This window comes from Gobio gobio, assembly GCF_949357685.1.
Source record: "Gobio gobio genome assembly, chromosome: 21".
NCBI lineage: Eukaryota > Metazoa > Chordata > Actinopteri > Cypriniformes > Gobionidae > Gobio > Gobio gobio.
Genome location: NC_137117.1, coordinates 19501000 through 19517033, shown reverse-complemented (window position 1 = coordinate 19517033; position 16034 = coordinate 19501000). Strand labels below are relative to the sequence as shown.

General features: G+C 36.3%; 1 protein-coding gene across 1 annotated transcript in view; it reads right to left on the bottom strand.

Annotated features, from left to right (window-relative positions):
- sgk1 (serum/glucocorticoid regulated kinase 1) overlaps positions 1–15709 on the bottom strand; it is a 31359-nt gene extending 15650 nt beyond the window's left edge. The window contains exons 1-3 of the mRNA XM_079801934.1: positions 15328–15709; positions 15085–15206; positions 9696–9935 (exon numbers count right to left, since the gene is read on the bottom strand). Coding sequence (XP_079658060.1) covers positions 9696–9935; positions 15085–15162 — 318 coding nt within the window. The 5' untranslated portion in view covers positions 15163–15206; positions 15328–15709. The remainder of the gene's footprint in view (positions 1–9695; positions 9936–15084; positions 15207–15327) is intronic.
- Between the last annotated feature and the right edge of the window lie 325 nt (positions 15710–16034).

Genomic DNA, 16034 nt, shown 5'->3' with positions numbered 1-16034 from the left:
AGATTTTCTACTCAATACAATGTCATTATATATTTGAAGACCTGGGGTGTGTTTATGTCTGTTTATGTGTGCATATGTTGCCATGGAGGATAAATCTCACATTGTAGCCCTGTTTGAGGAGATTAGACCCAAACCCTTGTATGGGATCAGCCTACATTGAATTCCCAAAAGTCTTCCTCCCTCTCCATCCCATCATGAAATCCAGCTGGGAACAAAAGTTACTGAAAGTCTCCAGTCCTTCACCTTCTCAGCATGAAATACTTTTGGGAAGTTGTCCTGTGGTGTGTAAAATGTTCCTGGCAAAAGTATTATTTAAAGCTACACTGTGTGATATTTTCCCCCATCTAGTGGTGAAAAGGTATATGACCATCCAGTGAATTTTAGTTTCTGTTCCTCTCAATTCCGATTTCGTTTCAACTCCTACGGTGGCCGATTTAGTCCAAGATTAACATGGCTTCCAGTTCGACCTCGTCCACATTCGACACGGTGCCTGTGGGATATTCTGTGCGCAGTGGGATGGTTGGAACTCAACTGGCCTAATTATTCGGCTAGAAAGAACTGCAGCTAATCCAGAGTGAACTTTGATGATAGTAATGTTTATTCAGTCATCCAATTGGAAGGCATAAACAGGTTTGCGTGGATATGTACATAAATGTGGTTTCTGTGAGAGAAATAAGGATGGTAAATATACATACACAGTTAAGAACTGTATAACTATACTTATAAGTTACATTTGTATAATGTAACCGTAAACCAGAGCTTATTGTACCATATATAGGCGCTAAATGAAGCTGCATTAAAAGGAGCGGAGCTGCCGCTGCTAACAAGCGGTGTCCGGTTACAAAAGTGTGTGTGGCGCTTTAACGTTAGCACTGCAGTGCGCTCTGTATAACAATTGTTAATATGCCGATCAGACCTGATACATATTTCCATCAACATACATTACAAGCAAATATTTTCTATACACGAATAAACATTGTTGATAACAAAATAACTGAATGATTATTCAAATAGGTGAGCATTACGCTATTGTATGTTGACACAAAAATACTTCTGAGGTGACATCAACTGAATTACGCGATGACACACTCTGAAACACATCTACAATGACAATAACTATTATTACTCACGGAGTTATTAACGCACAGAAATACCACACAAGGAAAAACAGACTTTTGAGGAATAAACAAGCCAGGAAAACTCCGTATAACTGTTACTGGACGCTGCTGAGATGAAAACTCTCTGCACATGTACCAGACAAGTCTGTACAAGTTGACGCGCACACGCGCGAGGCAGAGAATTTTGTACAGTGCCATCGAGTATTAAAACCGGTTAAAACGCGAAAAGCGAAGCTTGAATTTACGGGTATGTCCCTCTTTGGCTAATGTACTTTCAAGATGGAGGGGCAACATGGCGACCACCGTTAGATCCCATTACCTTATGTATTTTCAATGGCATATTATAAACTTACGAGAATACTTTATTACTTGAAAGAAGTAAATATACATTAATGAGCACATATATTTTTGAAAGAACTAAGTGTTTTTAGCTAAGAATAGACTAAAAAAGTTACACAGTGTAGCTTTAAACAAATGGTTTAAATTATATTTATTTATATGTTTATCTTAAGCATAAATGCATTGAATTTAATCAAAACTTATAATTAAAATGTACTTAAGTTCATAATGTATTGTGAATTCATAATATGTATAAACATTTAGATACTTAAACTAATCCTACTATATATTTATACGCTGGGCTATGCCGTTGAAAATACTTTTTAGTTTTTGAAAGAAGTTTCTTATACTCACCAAGGCAGCATTTCTTTGATGACAAATACAGTAAAAACTGTAAAATTGTGAAATATTATTACAATTTAAAATAACCGTTCTCTGTTTTTAATATATTTTAAGATGTAATTAATTCCTGTGATGCAAAGCTGAATTTTCAGCAACATTACTCCACTCTTCACACTATAAAAAATGCTGGGTTAAAAATAACCCAAGTGGGGTTGAAAATGAACTAACACAGCATTTGGGTTGTTTTAACCCAGCGGTTGGGTTAAATGTTTGCTTAAAACAACCCAATCGCTAGGTTAAAACAACCCAATTGCTGGGTTAGTCCATTTTCAATCCAACTTGGGTTATTTTTAACCCAGCATTTTTTAGAGTGCAGTGTCACATGATCCTCCAGAAATCATTCTGATATTCTGATTTGCTGCTTATCATTATCAATGTTGAAAACAGTTGTGCTCCTTAATATTTTTGTGGAAATCCTGATTTTACCCTTGCTGAACAAAAGTATTAATTTCTTAAAAAAAACAAAACAAAACAAAAAACTTACTGACCACAAACTTTTATTATATTACACTAAATATTATATTATAATAAAGTTTTTTTTATTGGATTCATGTAGTTTTATGCCCATATTAGCTAAGAATAAAAATAATTTGCCATATCACTGGACCATTTAAAATGAACTATTGGAGGCAAAAAGTGATTAAAAACTGAAAAAAAAGAAAAATGGTGACCAGTCACAACAACTAAGATTTAGACGTTCCCTTATACATTTATATTACATTTCACATAACATCTTGATGTTGATAACAAATAGTTCATGGACATGTCATGTGTCAACTACCATTTATCAGTTTCCATAAAGGCTAAAAATATTTTATGAGTGCTTTATCGTGCGAGTCTAAATAATGACATATCATAAACATCTGTTGTTTTCATGTACTATTTTTAATAAATGCAGACAAACCCTGTAATTAAAATAAAAAACAGTTTACTCATGAATCATTTTTACCAGTAGAGAACATCTTCAGATGTCCCTAAGGCAGGTTTTCTGCGATTTAGCTAAATTCTGAGGCCCTTTTTGTCCCTGAACAATAGCTACACACTAAACCCGCTCTATAGGAAAGTATTCCATTCCTACTAAATAAATATATTACTTTCCTCTAAAATCTATTAGCCCGCTGTGCTTCTTTGTAGCAGGATTGCAGAACGATTCAGGAAAGATAACAGGATGATTCAGGCCTTTGCTGCACCAGTACAAAGCTCTCTAAAAATACAGTAATAGCTCCTTCAACTTGATAGCGGAAAATACATAAAGTAGGTGAAGGTCACAAACTTCCTTAGAAGAACTTCTACCCAGCTGACACCACTAGCCCACGCTTGGAAGGTGAGAGGAAATTTGGCCCAGAGCCACCCTCGCCTGGCACAGCACCAGAGAGTTAGCATGCAACGGCGTATAAGGGCTGCTGGAGAAAGACATGAGGCCCAAAACAGAGATAAAGAATCACCAGGAGGTCTGACTGGAACCGACACTGATGTTGTCACTTTAAGCTCTCTGGTGAAAGCACTTCTGTGTGGTGTGTTTTCCCTGAAACCTACTAACCATTAGCCTCATTAACCCCAACCAGAGATTCACACGGGACAAAGGGTTACGAGATGAGACGCGTGAACAAACAGATAAAAATAGTACTTTGCTAATTGGCCTCCAGAAGCCATGATTGTATAATCCTACTTATACAACAGAAATGTTGCTTTGTACTAAAAAATAAAATATGCTTATCAGGGTTATTAAAGTTAACTAAAACTACCCCCCAAACTCCTAAAAAAACACACATTGTTATTACTTGAAATAAAATTAAACTTGAAATTAGTTTTACTTCAGAAAGTTGCCAATAAAAAATAGACATAAAAAAAAACCTAATAAAAAGGACAAAAGCACACAATAAACTGACTAAAACTTTAACTAAATTTAAATGAAAACAGAAAATACAAAAATAAAATATTATCGGGGTTCAAACGGTTTAAGGCATTTAAGCACTTATACATAAAAATATATTATGTTTTATTTAGAAAGCATGTAGCCACTTAAATCATAGAAGTAAAAGACCATTTACAGCCAATACATGCAATTTACCATATAGGAAATATATGTTTTTTAATGCTTTTTAACAGTTATAGCCCCACCTATGGACCGGTCTCCATAAAAGTATGCATGCTTCTTTAGAATCATGTGCCGTGTGTGCTGCACGTAATGAAGCTGAGTTCTGAGTTTTTGTTTAGAAACGATAGGCATTTTGGTTAGACTTGGCCACGTTTTTTTTTTTTAAATGGCTCTGCTATAGCTATCCAAAGGCCAAAGATAAATTTGTTGATGATTATTGACCTAGAAAGTCCCGAGAATTGTGCCGCAGTGGTTTTATCAAGATTGAGCCAAAAACCTAGGAATATTTCGCCAAAGTTGGTTTTTGAAATAATAACAAACGATTCGATGGACAGCGGCGGTCCTGGAGGAAGTTGCTCAGACTGAGGAGTTCTACCATGTGGTATGAATGTCGTGGTTGTGTGCGAAAAATACGATACACAATCCTTTACGCATGCGAAAAACCTGAAGGCGCCCCCTCGAGGCTGATTTTTTTTTTCTTTCTCACAGGCCTCTAGGGCCGTGAGTCAAACAGGCCCAGCGAGTTTCGTTCCGACTGGCCTCTGTTAACCTTGTCTGAGAGCCGCTCAAACTTCATTGGCCAATGACGGACATGTTTTTTGAGATATACGTTTTTCAGATACGCATAGACAATGATGACACCTCGGACAAAGACACTGCATGCTGATTTTCACGTCAGTCGGACTAACTGTGAAGTAGTTATAGCCATTTTCATGTTTTTTTTCTGTTATAGAGCCACCAAGTGGCCAGTCCCCGTATCCTTTTTCACACGACCACAGAATGAGCTCTTACATAGGTGTAACTATCTCATTCTGTTCACGAGTTATAGCCATTTTAGTAAAAGTGGCTCCTCCCACTTTGAAAGTATTGGCGGGACCGTGAACCTAAATTTTGCCTTTTTTGTTTTTTACTATTGACAATCAGACTTCAGAGAATCGGGGCCAGCCTTGGTAACGTTGTAGGCTTTGTGCCTACTACCGGCCCCCAAAGTTTCAAGTCTCTACAACTTACTGTTTAACAATTACAAGGGTTTCAGCTCAATGTGCTTGAACCCCTGAAAATGATATATACACACACACAAACTATAATAGTATCCCAATGATACTAAGACAACACTGGAGCTAAAGTCCACAACATCTCTCAGCAGGGTGAGGAAAATCGTTGTTTGATCCATTTAAAAGCAGAGTCAAAGCTCTGGAATTTAAGTGACTGACATCAAAACAGCTTTGAATTTACGGGAACTAATGACACATGCTCTGGATTGTGGACAGACGATGACAGAAGTGTGTTTTTGTGGTTGTGTTTTATAGCTCAGAAGTTGCTCTTTCATGGCTCAGGAGACATTTTGAGAGATGTATCTCCTTATGAAAAATAAAAACAGAAGAGTATAAATTGATAAAACTATAACGTGGTTAGCATGCCAGATCATTTGTTCCTGAGAGAACTTATTGAGAAATGTTTCAGTTCATTTTGACTTTTGAGATTACTGGGATCTTCCCAAATTCCTTATCTATGTAAACATTGGTTAGTTTAGTTTTTTTGTCATCCATGCAATGAAAGACAATGGAGTCCAATGTTGTTTTGAACCCCATTTACTTTTATTGTATGGACAAAAAAACAATTGACACATTCTTAAAAATATACTATTTTGTGTTCTGTAGAAGAAAGAAAGTCATATAGGTTTGGAACAAGAAAATTATGCTATAAGCAAAAGTCTTCATTTAATTATGTTACTAAGAGAAGTGTTAATGAGGTATTAAAAAGGTCTCATTTTGTCAGTTTACTTTAAACACTCTACAGCAAAGAATTTAATAACCAATGATACAGTAATTATTTAGCAGAGACTTCACATAAAACATCTAAAATCTCATCCCAGGCTCACAGCAGCCTCCTCCATCTGAAGGCCAGTGCAATGTGGTCAATCAAACTTTATGCTCATTTCAACCCGGTGAAACCTGGCACTATAAAAACTCGCCCTGCGTGTGTGCGTTTGTGTGATCCACAGACCTCATGAGCAATGAGTCATCGACACAACCGCCCGCTTCTCGCATCTTTCTGCCACATTAATTCCACAAACACAAACAAGCACACAAACCCTCATGCAGAGCGAGATGGAGCCCCACTGCTCTCCATATTTTCACAGGGCGTGAAATAAAAATCCTTCCAGGCAACATCTACTGTAAAACACGATCATGTTCCTCCTAAAGAGTCAATAAAGCAAAATGAATGAAACAGAATACAGATTCATCACATGCCCGGGTTACTGCACGGGGAGAGTTTGGAAGTACTTTAACTACAAAATCAAAATGAGCTGTAGCTTTAGAATAATCTTTAAAGCGATGACTGATTAGCAAAAGACCCGAGCTGACAGTGATGATGAAGGCAGGTTATGAGTATGAACAGAATTAGATAATACTCTCAGGTTGCTGAATAAATTCAGTCATGTATAGACGCTGCTTCTGTGGCTCTTGCGATTCCGTCATTCTCACCCTGATATATGTTACATAACTTCACCCCGAGGACCGACCGGACACAAAATGATGTGTCATCTCTCTCGCTTTTTTTCTTTCTCCTATAATATTTCCTCTTCTCCTCTCCCATTCTCCCTGTCAGGACACATATATTTTTAACCCAACCTAACCTTGATATACAATGCAAGCCGCTCATTGTAGCTCCTACACAAAATTCATGTATAAAACAACTCAGGCATTAGTTCTGTGGTTATTTGAGAACTGTTTGTGGCAAAGCAGAGGAGAAGCAGGCAAGAGGTCATCAAATCAATCATACACAAAATTCAACCAACCTCAGATGGCTAGGTTTAACCATCGTTATGTAATTGACACTGTCTGTCTGACTATCTATCTATATAGTGCTGCAAATAAAACAACATACTAAGAGAGAGCAAGGGATAATACAACTGGGTTAATATATTTGTAATATATATATATATATATTTCAAAGATGCAAATCATGTTCAGGGGTTTTCATATCGAATGATACCCAAATATGATCCAAGGGACCCCATCCTAAAATATAAAGATGGATATATATTTTCATGTTTATAGACCCATTTATGCTCTGCGAGAAAAATTGTAATGTCAAAAACAGTACATTGTTTCCAGAATTGAATATGTGACTTTTATAAATCATGAAGTAAAGCTAATTATTAAATAAAATATATTATCTAGACAATATTTACTTTGTAATTTCATTCGAAAAAATGTAAGAAATCTGTATAAAAACTTTGTATTAAATATACTTATTTATATCATATATCATACATTATATCTCATTTATTACAGAAAATGGTTCAGCTCAATTAAAATTTATTTGCATAGCTCTTTTCACATTTTTTTTTCATTTGTTTCTGTTAAAATGTGTTTCATAAAATTCTTACATTTTTTAAAGTTTGTTTATTTATCACTGTATCACTGTATTTAAGTTAACATGCGGGTGAATTTTAAATATTTAAAATATTGCAGTGTATATAGGGATTTGTCATGTAAATTAAAATTGGCAATTTATTACAGAATATTCCTTTCCTTTCTCTGATTAAAATATTTCAAACAAATGTTTTCTTGGGAATACAATTTTATAGATTTATGCTGAGTAACATCACTTTCCATCTTTTGCAGTGCCCAAACAAAAGCCACTTCCTGGAAGTTGATGCAATTAGGAATTGGCTAAACTATTGGCAATGGACTGATGTTATGTGGTTTGTCTCACTGTAAAGCATTTCATCATGTTTAATAAAATCACAGAAATAGTATAATATTGTAAATAATGACTGAATTGTTACGTAGCTTCTTGGCAAGTTCAAAAAGAGTACATTATTATAAAATGTAAAAATGGTTCTTTAAAAGAAAGGTTTAACGATAAGCTTACAAGTTTAGTGTGAAGCTGACGTATAGGTTTTTCGTTTGACATCAACATTTTCCTCCCTGAGCAATAGCTAACTTTAGCACTTAATTTCCATCCTGTTAGGTTCCATATTCATTTTTAATGCCATTGTGTAAATAATCAAATTACATACTAATACAGTTAATGTGCTAGAGCTTGACCACAGCACTTTTCTGAAAGTTTGCTATACAAATACATTCTAAAATAACAACACAATAGAATGTCTTTCAAACTGTCTGTCTGTAACATAGACGGTAACAGCACTGAGGCTTCTTCAAGCAAGCAGAGATGCTGTCATGTGTGATCTCTCTCTCTCTGTAGGGATGACTGAGATACAGACTCCCACTGAGCTCTGTGTCATCTTTCTAATACTCACTGTGACTGAGAGCCAATCAAACATTCAGAATAGCAACTGTGGAAAAAAGTAAGAGAGCGCTCAACTCATCTAACCTAGGCCAACCCCGAGAAGCTGTTTAGCATTGCTAAATGGAAAGACAACATGCTCAGCCTCTTATGCATCCCTAGGGCTCGCTAAGATTAAAAGCTTGCTCCGCAAGGGATCAGAATAAACATGCGAAATAGGGAGAAATTACATCAAGAGCTTTGTTTTGTAGGTCCTGCAGTATAGATGGCATAGCCATTACTAGACCCTATTTAAAATTGTGACTCTCTTCATGTTTGCTGTAAACTGCGGTAAGCCATCTGAGGTTATTTCAATCGGAATCCTACAACAGCCATTTAAAAAAGTTAATTAATAATAACTATTACCCTTCCACCTCATTTCTCCAATTCATGCAAAAGCTCTTTGTACAACATTTTAATACAAAAATATTTGATACATTTAAATGTTATGTGTGAGTGTGTGTATGTACACACACACACACACACACACACACACACACTCCTTTGATCTCCTTTTATTTTTTTCTCAAATTGTCCATGGACCATGGAGTTTATTTCTGTCATCACAACTCTCTGAGTATTTGGCATGGAAATGGATATGCCAATGTTGATGGTCTTGGCGTATAATAGATCTGCAACGCTGCTGATGCTTTTGGTTATTGCTGCTGCAGAGCACATACATACACAACATGCTGCTGTGAGAGAGTAAGACATGCTGCTGCTGCTGTACAATATATTGTACATGAATTACCGTAGCAGATCTATGCAGGTGGAGCTGGGGAGGGTGGAGGGTTTCTAAAAGCGTGCTGCACTACTACAGCAAATGCTGACCAAGTATTTTAAGGTTGAGCACACAAGCTCATTGGCTACTGATACAGCAGGTACCAATCAGCTGTGCCCCATAGAGAATGATGTGATTGCAAGCAGATTGAGTTAAGGACCTGTCAGCCTGCATCATCTAGAGTTTCATGACAGAACTTTGTATGCATCACAATATCAGATTTAAGCGAACATGTGGGTGAATTAAAAAAAAATTCACAAATATTTTTCAAGTGTAAGTAGGGATTTTGTTATATACCTAGATAAAATAAAAAATAGGCAATTTATTAAAGAATATTCCAGGTGTTTCTTCATGTTTTCCGTTCTCTGATTAAAATGTTTCTTGGGAAGAATTATTTCAATTGGTCAAAAACTTTCCTCAGTTTTTATCTGAAAGCTCTTAGTTCCAATAAAATACCAAAAAAAAAAGGCAACCAATTACGACACTGTCTACTGACAAAAAAGCGCCATTTAATTTATTTTATTTTATAAAAGTTGCCAGTCAAGCAAGACTCAAGATGCCTGAAATCTTAAGAATCACTCCAGAAGGATGAATAGATGCATGAATAAACAATTAACAGATAACCGAAAAGTTAATAAACAGACAGTTTCCTGACCTTGCATGTCTTGCTCTTGTCTGGCTGGCAAGGTGTGCAGGGGGCACAGGGCTGACAGAGAGGACTGGGGGGGTGAGGGAGGTAGTATCTTCCAGGACTGTAGTGGCAGCAACCGTAAGGTGCTGGGAAGTGTGTGTACCACAGGTCCTGCCCCTCCTGACATTTCGGACATGGAGACAGGAAGCCCTTAGCCTGGACCTTCTCCACATTCACCTTCGGATTCCTCATCCACCTGCGCACCTGAGGCCAAAACACAACAGAGTTTTGCATTTATATATTATATAATGGTAATTCAAGGCTCAGGGGTGGTAACCAGTAGCTTGATGGTTTAACTTGACCTGGAGTAATTCCAGGAAACAAATTCCACTGGTCATGCAGTAATAAATAAAGATCAATTGATTTCCTTGAAATTATTATAAAACCATGAGTTCAACTGACAACATCTAGAAAGAGTATGTTGGATTTGGATATAAAGTCCCAGAGGAAAGTGTTATAATCAAATGTTGCTCTTTCATAGCTCAGGACATTTAATGGCATTCTCAGCATTGTTTCATTAAGAGTCAGCTTTGTGTCTGATATTTCTCTTAAAAAACCCTAAAAATGGAAATAAATGAGATTGATGACCTTTATTGCAAGAGTATTGAGTTAAAATTAAATAATGTAAAATATAAGAAATAATATGAAATAAAATAATGGGGAAAAATATAAAATAATAAATAAAATATAAATAAACAACAATGGTCAAGAGTATTGAAAATAACATGTAAAAATAATGTGAAATAAAATAATATATATATAATAAAAATATAAAATAAAGCTTAAGAGTATTGAGTTAAAATAAAGTAAAATATAAAAATAACATGAAATAAAATCACATAAATGAATGTAATAAAATACATGGTGATGAGAAATGTTTGATTTTTGATTGCAGGCAGTTTGTGACAATTGTGAGATATGATACTGTAGAAAAGGCATGTGAGATTGTAAAAGTTAAAAGTAAAAGTTTCCAACTACAGCCCATCTAATCTCCTCTGGGAGAAACAATTGAGATATTGAAGAGATTTGGAGCATTTTGTTATGTGAAATCCAGTTGTCAAATACCATGGTTTTCAAAGTAACTAAGAAAACAATATTTTGTCATGTCAAAACATCTTGAATTGTTAATTGTTTGAGGCAAACTGTGAATATGAATTTTGGATTGGTGCATTTGCTCCTGTACAAGCAGATTAAACAGGACACGGCATCTCAGGGCCGTACCCGTGTATGTCTTTACAAGCTAAACAATGAAATCTGAAAGGCGCCCTCCAAATCACCAGCAGTGACTGACTAAAAGAGGCAGGGCACAGGGTCGTATGTCTTCTTTGTAGTTTACAATGCATTTAATGACTTCAATCCCTTGAGTGAAAAGCAATTTTCTATGCCCCAGGAAATCCTGGAGCTCACGGCGAGCACAGGCTGAGAGATTTCCACTTCTCACTTCATTTCATACAGCTTCCAAACAACCGGACAAAAAAAGAATCTCAAAGCTCTATATGATCAAACTTTTGTCTTTTTTTAGAATGAAGAAAACAATGGGAAAAATCATGAAATTAATGAAAACAATGCTTCTCAATGTCCTACATACATAAACAATCACACTCTACAGTCAAGAATCCCAACAATTCACTGCTCCCCCCCCTCTCTCCTTTGATCGGATTTTCAAAGTTATGTCACCGTGTGTTGTCACTGTGGCTGTACACAAGCATTCGGGAGTCTTTTTGCTTTAAGCTTCAAAGACCTTCCTCCTTTTCTTTTCTTTTCTATTCTTTTCTTATCTTTTCTCTTCTCTTCTTAATAATATATAAAATATTTTAAATGTTTTCAAAAATATATATTTTTGTTAAATTACATTTTTATTTATTATTTCGTCATGCCATATTCATTCAGCCAGTTTTAAATTTTTAATTGTAAATGGCATGTAATTTTAGTCAACGAAAATAATATTTTGGTTGGTAAGAAAATGCAAAATTAAACCAAATATTTAAACATTATATATATACATATACACTATATTGCCAAAAGTTTTGGGACGTCTGCCTTCACATGCACATGAACTTTAATGACATCCCATTCTTAATCCATTTAGGATTTAATATGGAGTTGGCTGACCCTTTGCAGCTATAACAGCTTCAGCTCTTCTGGGAAGGCCTTCCAAAAGGTTTAGGAGTGTGTTTATGGGAATTTTTGACCATTCTTCTAGAAGCACATTTGTGAGGTCAGGCACTGATGTTGGACGAGAAGGCCTGGCTCACAGTCTCTGCTCTAATTCATCACAAAGGTGTTCTATCGGGTTGAGGTCAGTCAAGTTCCTCCACACCAAACTCTTTATGGACCTTGCTTTGTGCACTGGTGCGCAGTCATGTTGAAACAGGAAGGGGCCATCCCACAAAGTTGGGAGCATGAAATTGTCCAAAATGTCTTGACATGCTGAAGCATTAAGAGTTCCTTTCACTGGAACTAAGGGGCCAAGCCCAAAGCCTGAAAAACAACTCCACACCATAATCGAACCAAACTTTACACTTGGCACAATGCAATCAGGCAAGTACCGTTCTCCCGGCAGCCGCCAAACCCAGACTCGTCCATCGGATTGCCAGACAAAGAAGCGTGATTTGTCACTCCAAAGAACACGTCTCCACTGCTCCAGAGTCCAGTGGCGGCGTGCTTTACACCACTGCATCTGACACTTTACAAAGCACTTGGTGATGTAAGGTTTGGATGCAGCTGATCGGCCATGGAAACCCATTCCATGAAGCTCTCTACACACTGTTCTTGATCTAATCTAAAGCCCACACAAAGTTTGGAGGTCTGTAGCTATTGACTCTGCAGAAAGTTGGCGACACTGTGATACTTGTTCCCAATTGCTTCCACAAATGTTTGTAGAAACAGTCTGCATGCCTAGGTGCTTTTTTTTTTACACCTTTGGCCATGGAAGTGATTGGAACACCTGAATTCAATGATTTGAAGGCGTCCCAATTATTTTGCCAATATAGTGTATATAGTATATACAGTATAACAATATAATGTTTAAATATTTGGTTTAATTTTGCACTTTCTTGCCAACTAAAATATTATTTTTGTGAACTAAAACCTTGTCTATCTCATCTTTGACTGTGCATTAGCCATGTGAATGTTTTTGTGAATGTTATTGTTATCTGGACTGTTAGGCACATGAATCATTTCTTACAGGAATCAAACACTGAACAGCAACTCAATAAACCACTGCAAACACAGGCTTAATGATGACTCAGCAACCATAAAACTTTTAGTCACTAGAGAAAAACATCAGTGTGTGTGTGTTTGTTTGCTACTCAGTGCAAAGACACAGCGCAAGTTAACAAACCCACAACAGTCAAAATACACAGTACACTCCGGTAGTGTTAATGCTACACATGTACGAGACAACGCTGCAAGCTGACCTACAAAAGACAAACATCAACCTTGGCACTCCAGAAGATTCTTTCTCTCTCTGTCTCGGTGTACACATAAATACATAATAATCCAACAAAACCATCTCACTGAGTCACTCTCTGACACTCCATCTGCTGTGTGCGTCTCTGTGTGTGTATGTAGGAGTCTGGACTCAATCCCAAACCACACACACACACACACACACACACACACACACACACACACACACACACACACACACACACACACACACACACACACACACACACACACACACACACACACACACACACACACACACACACACACACACACACACACACAGCTTCTCGTCTATAACCAAAACAAATACATCATATTTAAATAAATAATTCAAAATGTTCACATTGGCCATTGCAACAGTCACAAATCAAATCTGAATTAGTTTCATTTTTTGTTTCTTAAAATTTATTTAAATGCAAACACAATAAATAAATAAATATCCTTGATCTCAATATGAATATTATTTGAATATTCACAAATAGCGTCAATTCACGTTCATGACACAAACAGCCCATTGTGTATATACACACCTCACAAAATAAGAATATATCACTACTATATTGGTTATTGGCTAATGTTAGAGATTTTTAAATTTGCTGTATTGGTTGATATTGAATATTTAATCGTGTTAATTAAACAAATTTTTACATTTAGATTAAAAATGTTATATTTTTACATTTAGATGACAGTGTTAAATGTAATATTTAGCATATATCAAAATGAATATCCATGTTTCATACTGTACATTATAATGTTGTGATATACAAATTAATTTGGTATTAATTTTAAAATGATCGATTTTAGGTGTTCATTTTAGGTGATATATATATAGTAATATATCATATATATATTTATATTTATATATATATATATATATATATATATATATATATATATATATATATATATATATATATATATATAGTTAATTTTTTTATTTATTTAGACAAAATATTATATAATTTTACTATCCGCAATAGCATGAAAATAATTAGACATTGTTTATGGACAGAATTTTTATGTTGTTGCATCCCTATCCAATAATCAAAGACAATGTTTGCAAATAACTACATACATGCACATATTTTGAATCAGTGGTATTTTAGTTTTATAATATTTTTAATTACCTGTTTTTTTTTTTTAGATTTCATGCTCATTTTAGTTTAATTTTTAGTCATTTCCTTTTGTGCTTTTGTCATTTTATTAGTTAAAAAAAAAATATTATTGCTATTTAGGTTTAATTTATTCTTATTTCAGTTTTAGTTTTTATTTCAGTTTATTTTATTTCAAGTTAATAATTTTAGGTACTTATGTCAGTTTATTGCCAAAGCAACATTTAATTTTGTTTAAGTTTTCCAACTTATATGTATATATTATTTTATTTCAGCTTTATTTAAATTAAAGGTATGCATTTCTTTCTTCTACTGAACACAAAAGAAGATATTTTGAAGAATTTTGTAACCAAACAGTTTGGTTACCCATATTCTTTAAAATATCTTCTTTTGTTGAGTGAACTTGAGGGTGAGTAATGATGACAAAATGTAAATTTTTGGGTGAACTATCCCCTTAACATAAATGTTTTTAATAGTTATAGCTAACGTTAATAACCCTATTTTGAATCTTCATTCATAGAGAAAAATACTTTTAAAAACCTTAAAACATCCACATTTCTGTGCTTTTGATGTTTATATTCAGTGGAGCTGATAGAAAAAAGAAGCAAGTATCAGGGAAACGACTTGAACCTGATTCAAACTAAGTTTGTCCACATAAGCACCACCATGCAACATGTCAGAGCATGTGCACTATATCCACCAGACCAAGTCACTGTTTGAACAGCACTTTTAAGTCTCCACCAGCCAAAGAAGTTCTGCAACCAAAATACACATGCTCAAACACTCACCTTCCTCTTGACAAACTGGAAGGCAGAGCATTTCTTAAAGGAGAAAGACTGTTTCTCTGCATTAAGGACCAGCCTCATGGCCTCTGGCCGGCCCGCGCACTCTGCGGACCCCAGCGTGATGCCTTTGAGAGGGATGAGAAGGTTAAAACAAGATTATGAGATGTTTGTGTTGCATGACGCAAGTACGACAACAGAAATCTGAGATATCTGTTGCCTGACGAGCACGTGTGTCTGCGGTTGTACCTGTGTAGTTGTCGTCCCTGCTCCTTGTTATTATTGTCAGTGCTGACCGATGATATCAGCGCTGTGCTGGTGTCGTGAGTCCGTCCCGATGATGCTGCTGGATTTCACAGAATGTCTCTGCAGCGCCACTGCTGTATGTGTTTGTGTGTGAGAGAGAGACAGAGATGAAGCCGAACACACACCTTGTCAATGTGACAGAGAAAGAGTCTTGTAATCGGAGAGAAGCGCACCTTCTTCCCTGCCCTCCCTCTCTCTTTCTGAAGCTCTTCGTTCTTCTCCGGCAGCACTGATACACTCTCTCTCTCCTCCTCCTCCTCCACTCCTTTCCCCCCTCCGTTTTCTGCAGCGGCAGATGCTCTCTCTATCGCAGCATCTCTCTCTCCATCCCTCCCTCCCTCCCCGCTGCTTTGATTGTGTGAATGGAAGGATGGGCGAAGGATGAATGAAGGCTGATGGATTGGATGGGTGTGTTTAGCCTGACCACTGTTGTTACAGGAACCGCTGCAGTGCTGCAAGCCTCTTCTGACTCACACACAGAGCATCTCTCATGCTCCCTTTCTCTCCTACCTGTCTGTTTTTGTTCTGGAATTCTCTTGGTCAAGAACCATTTATGAATGAGCAGGGGTGAATGAGTCAACAGGTTCGTCATCCTGCGAGCAGCGGATGTCACACATCTGCAGAGAGAGGGAACGGAAGATAATGAGGGA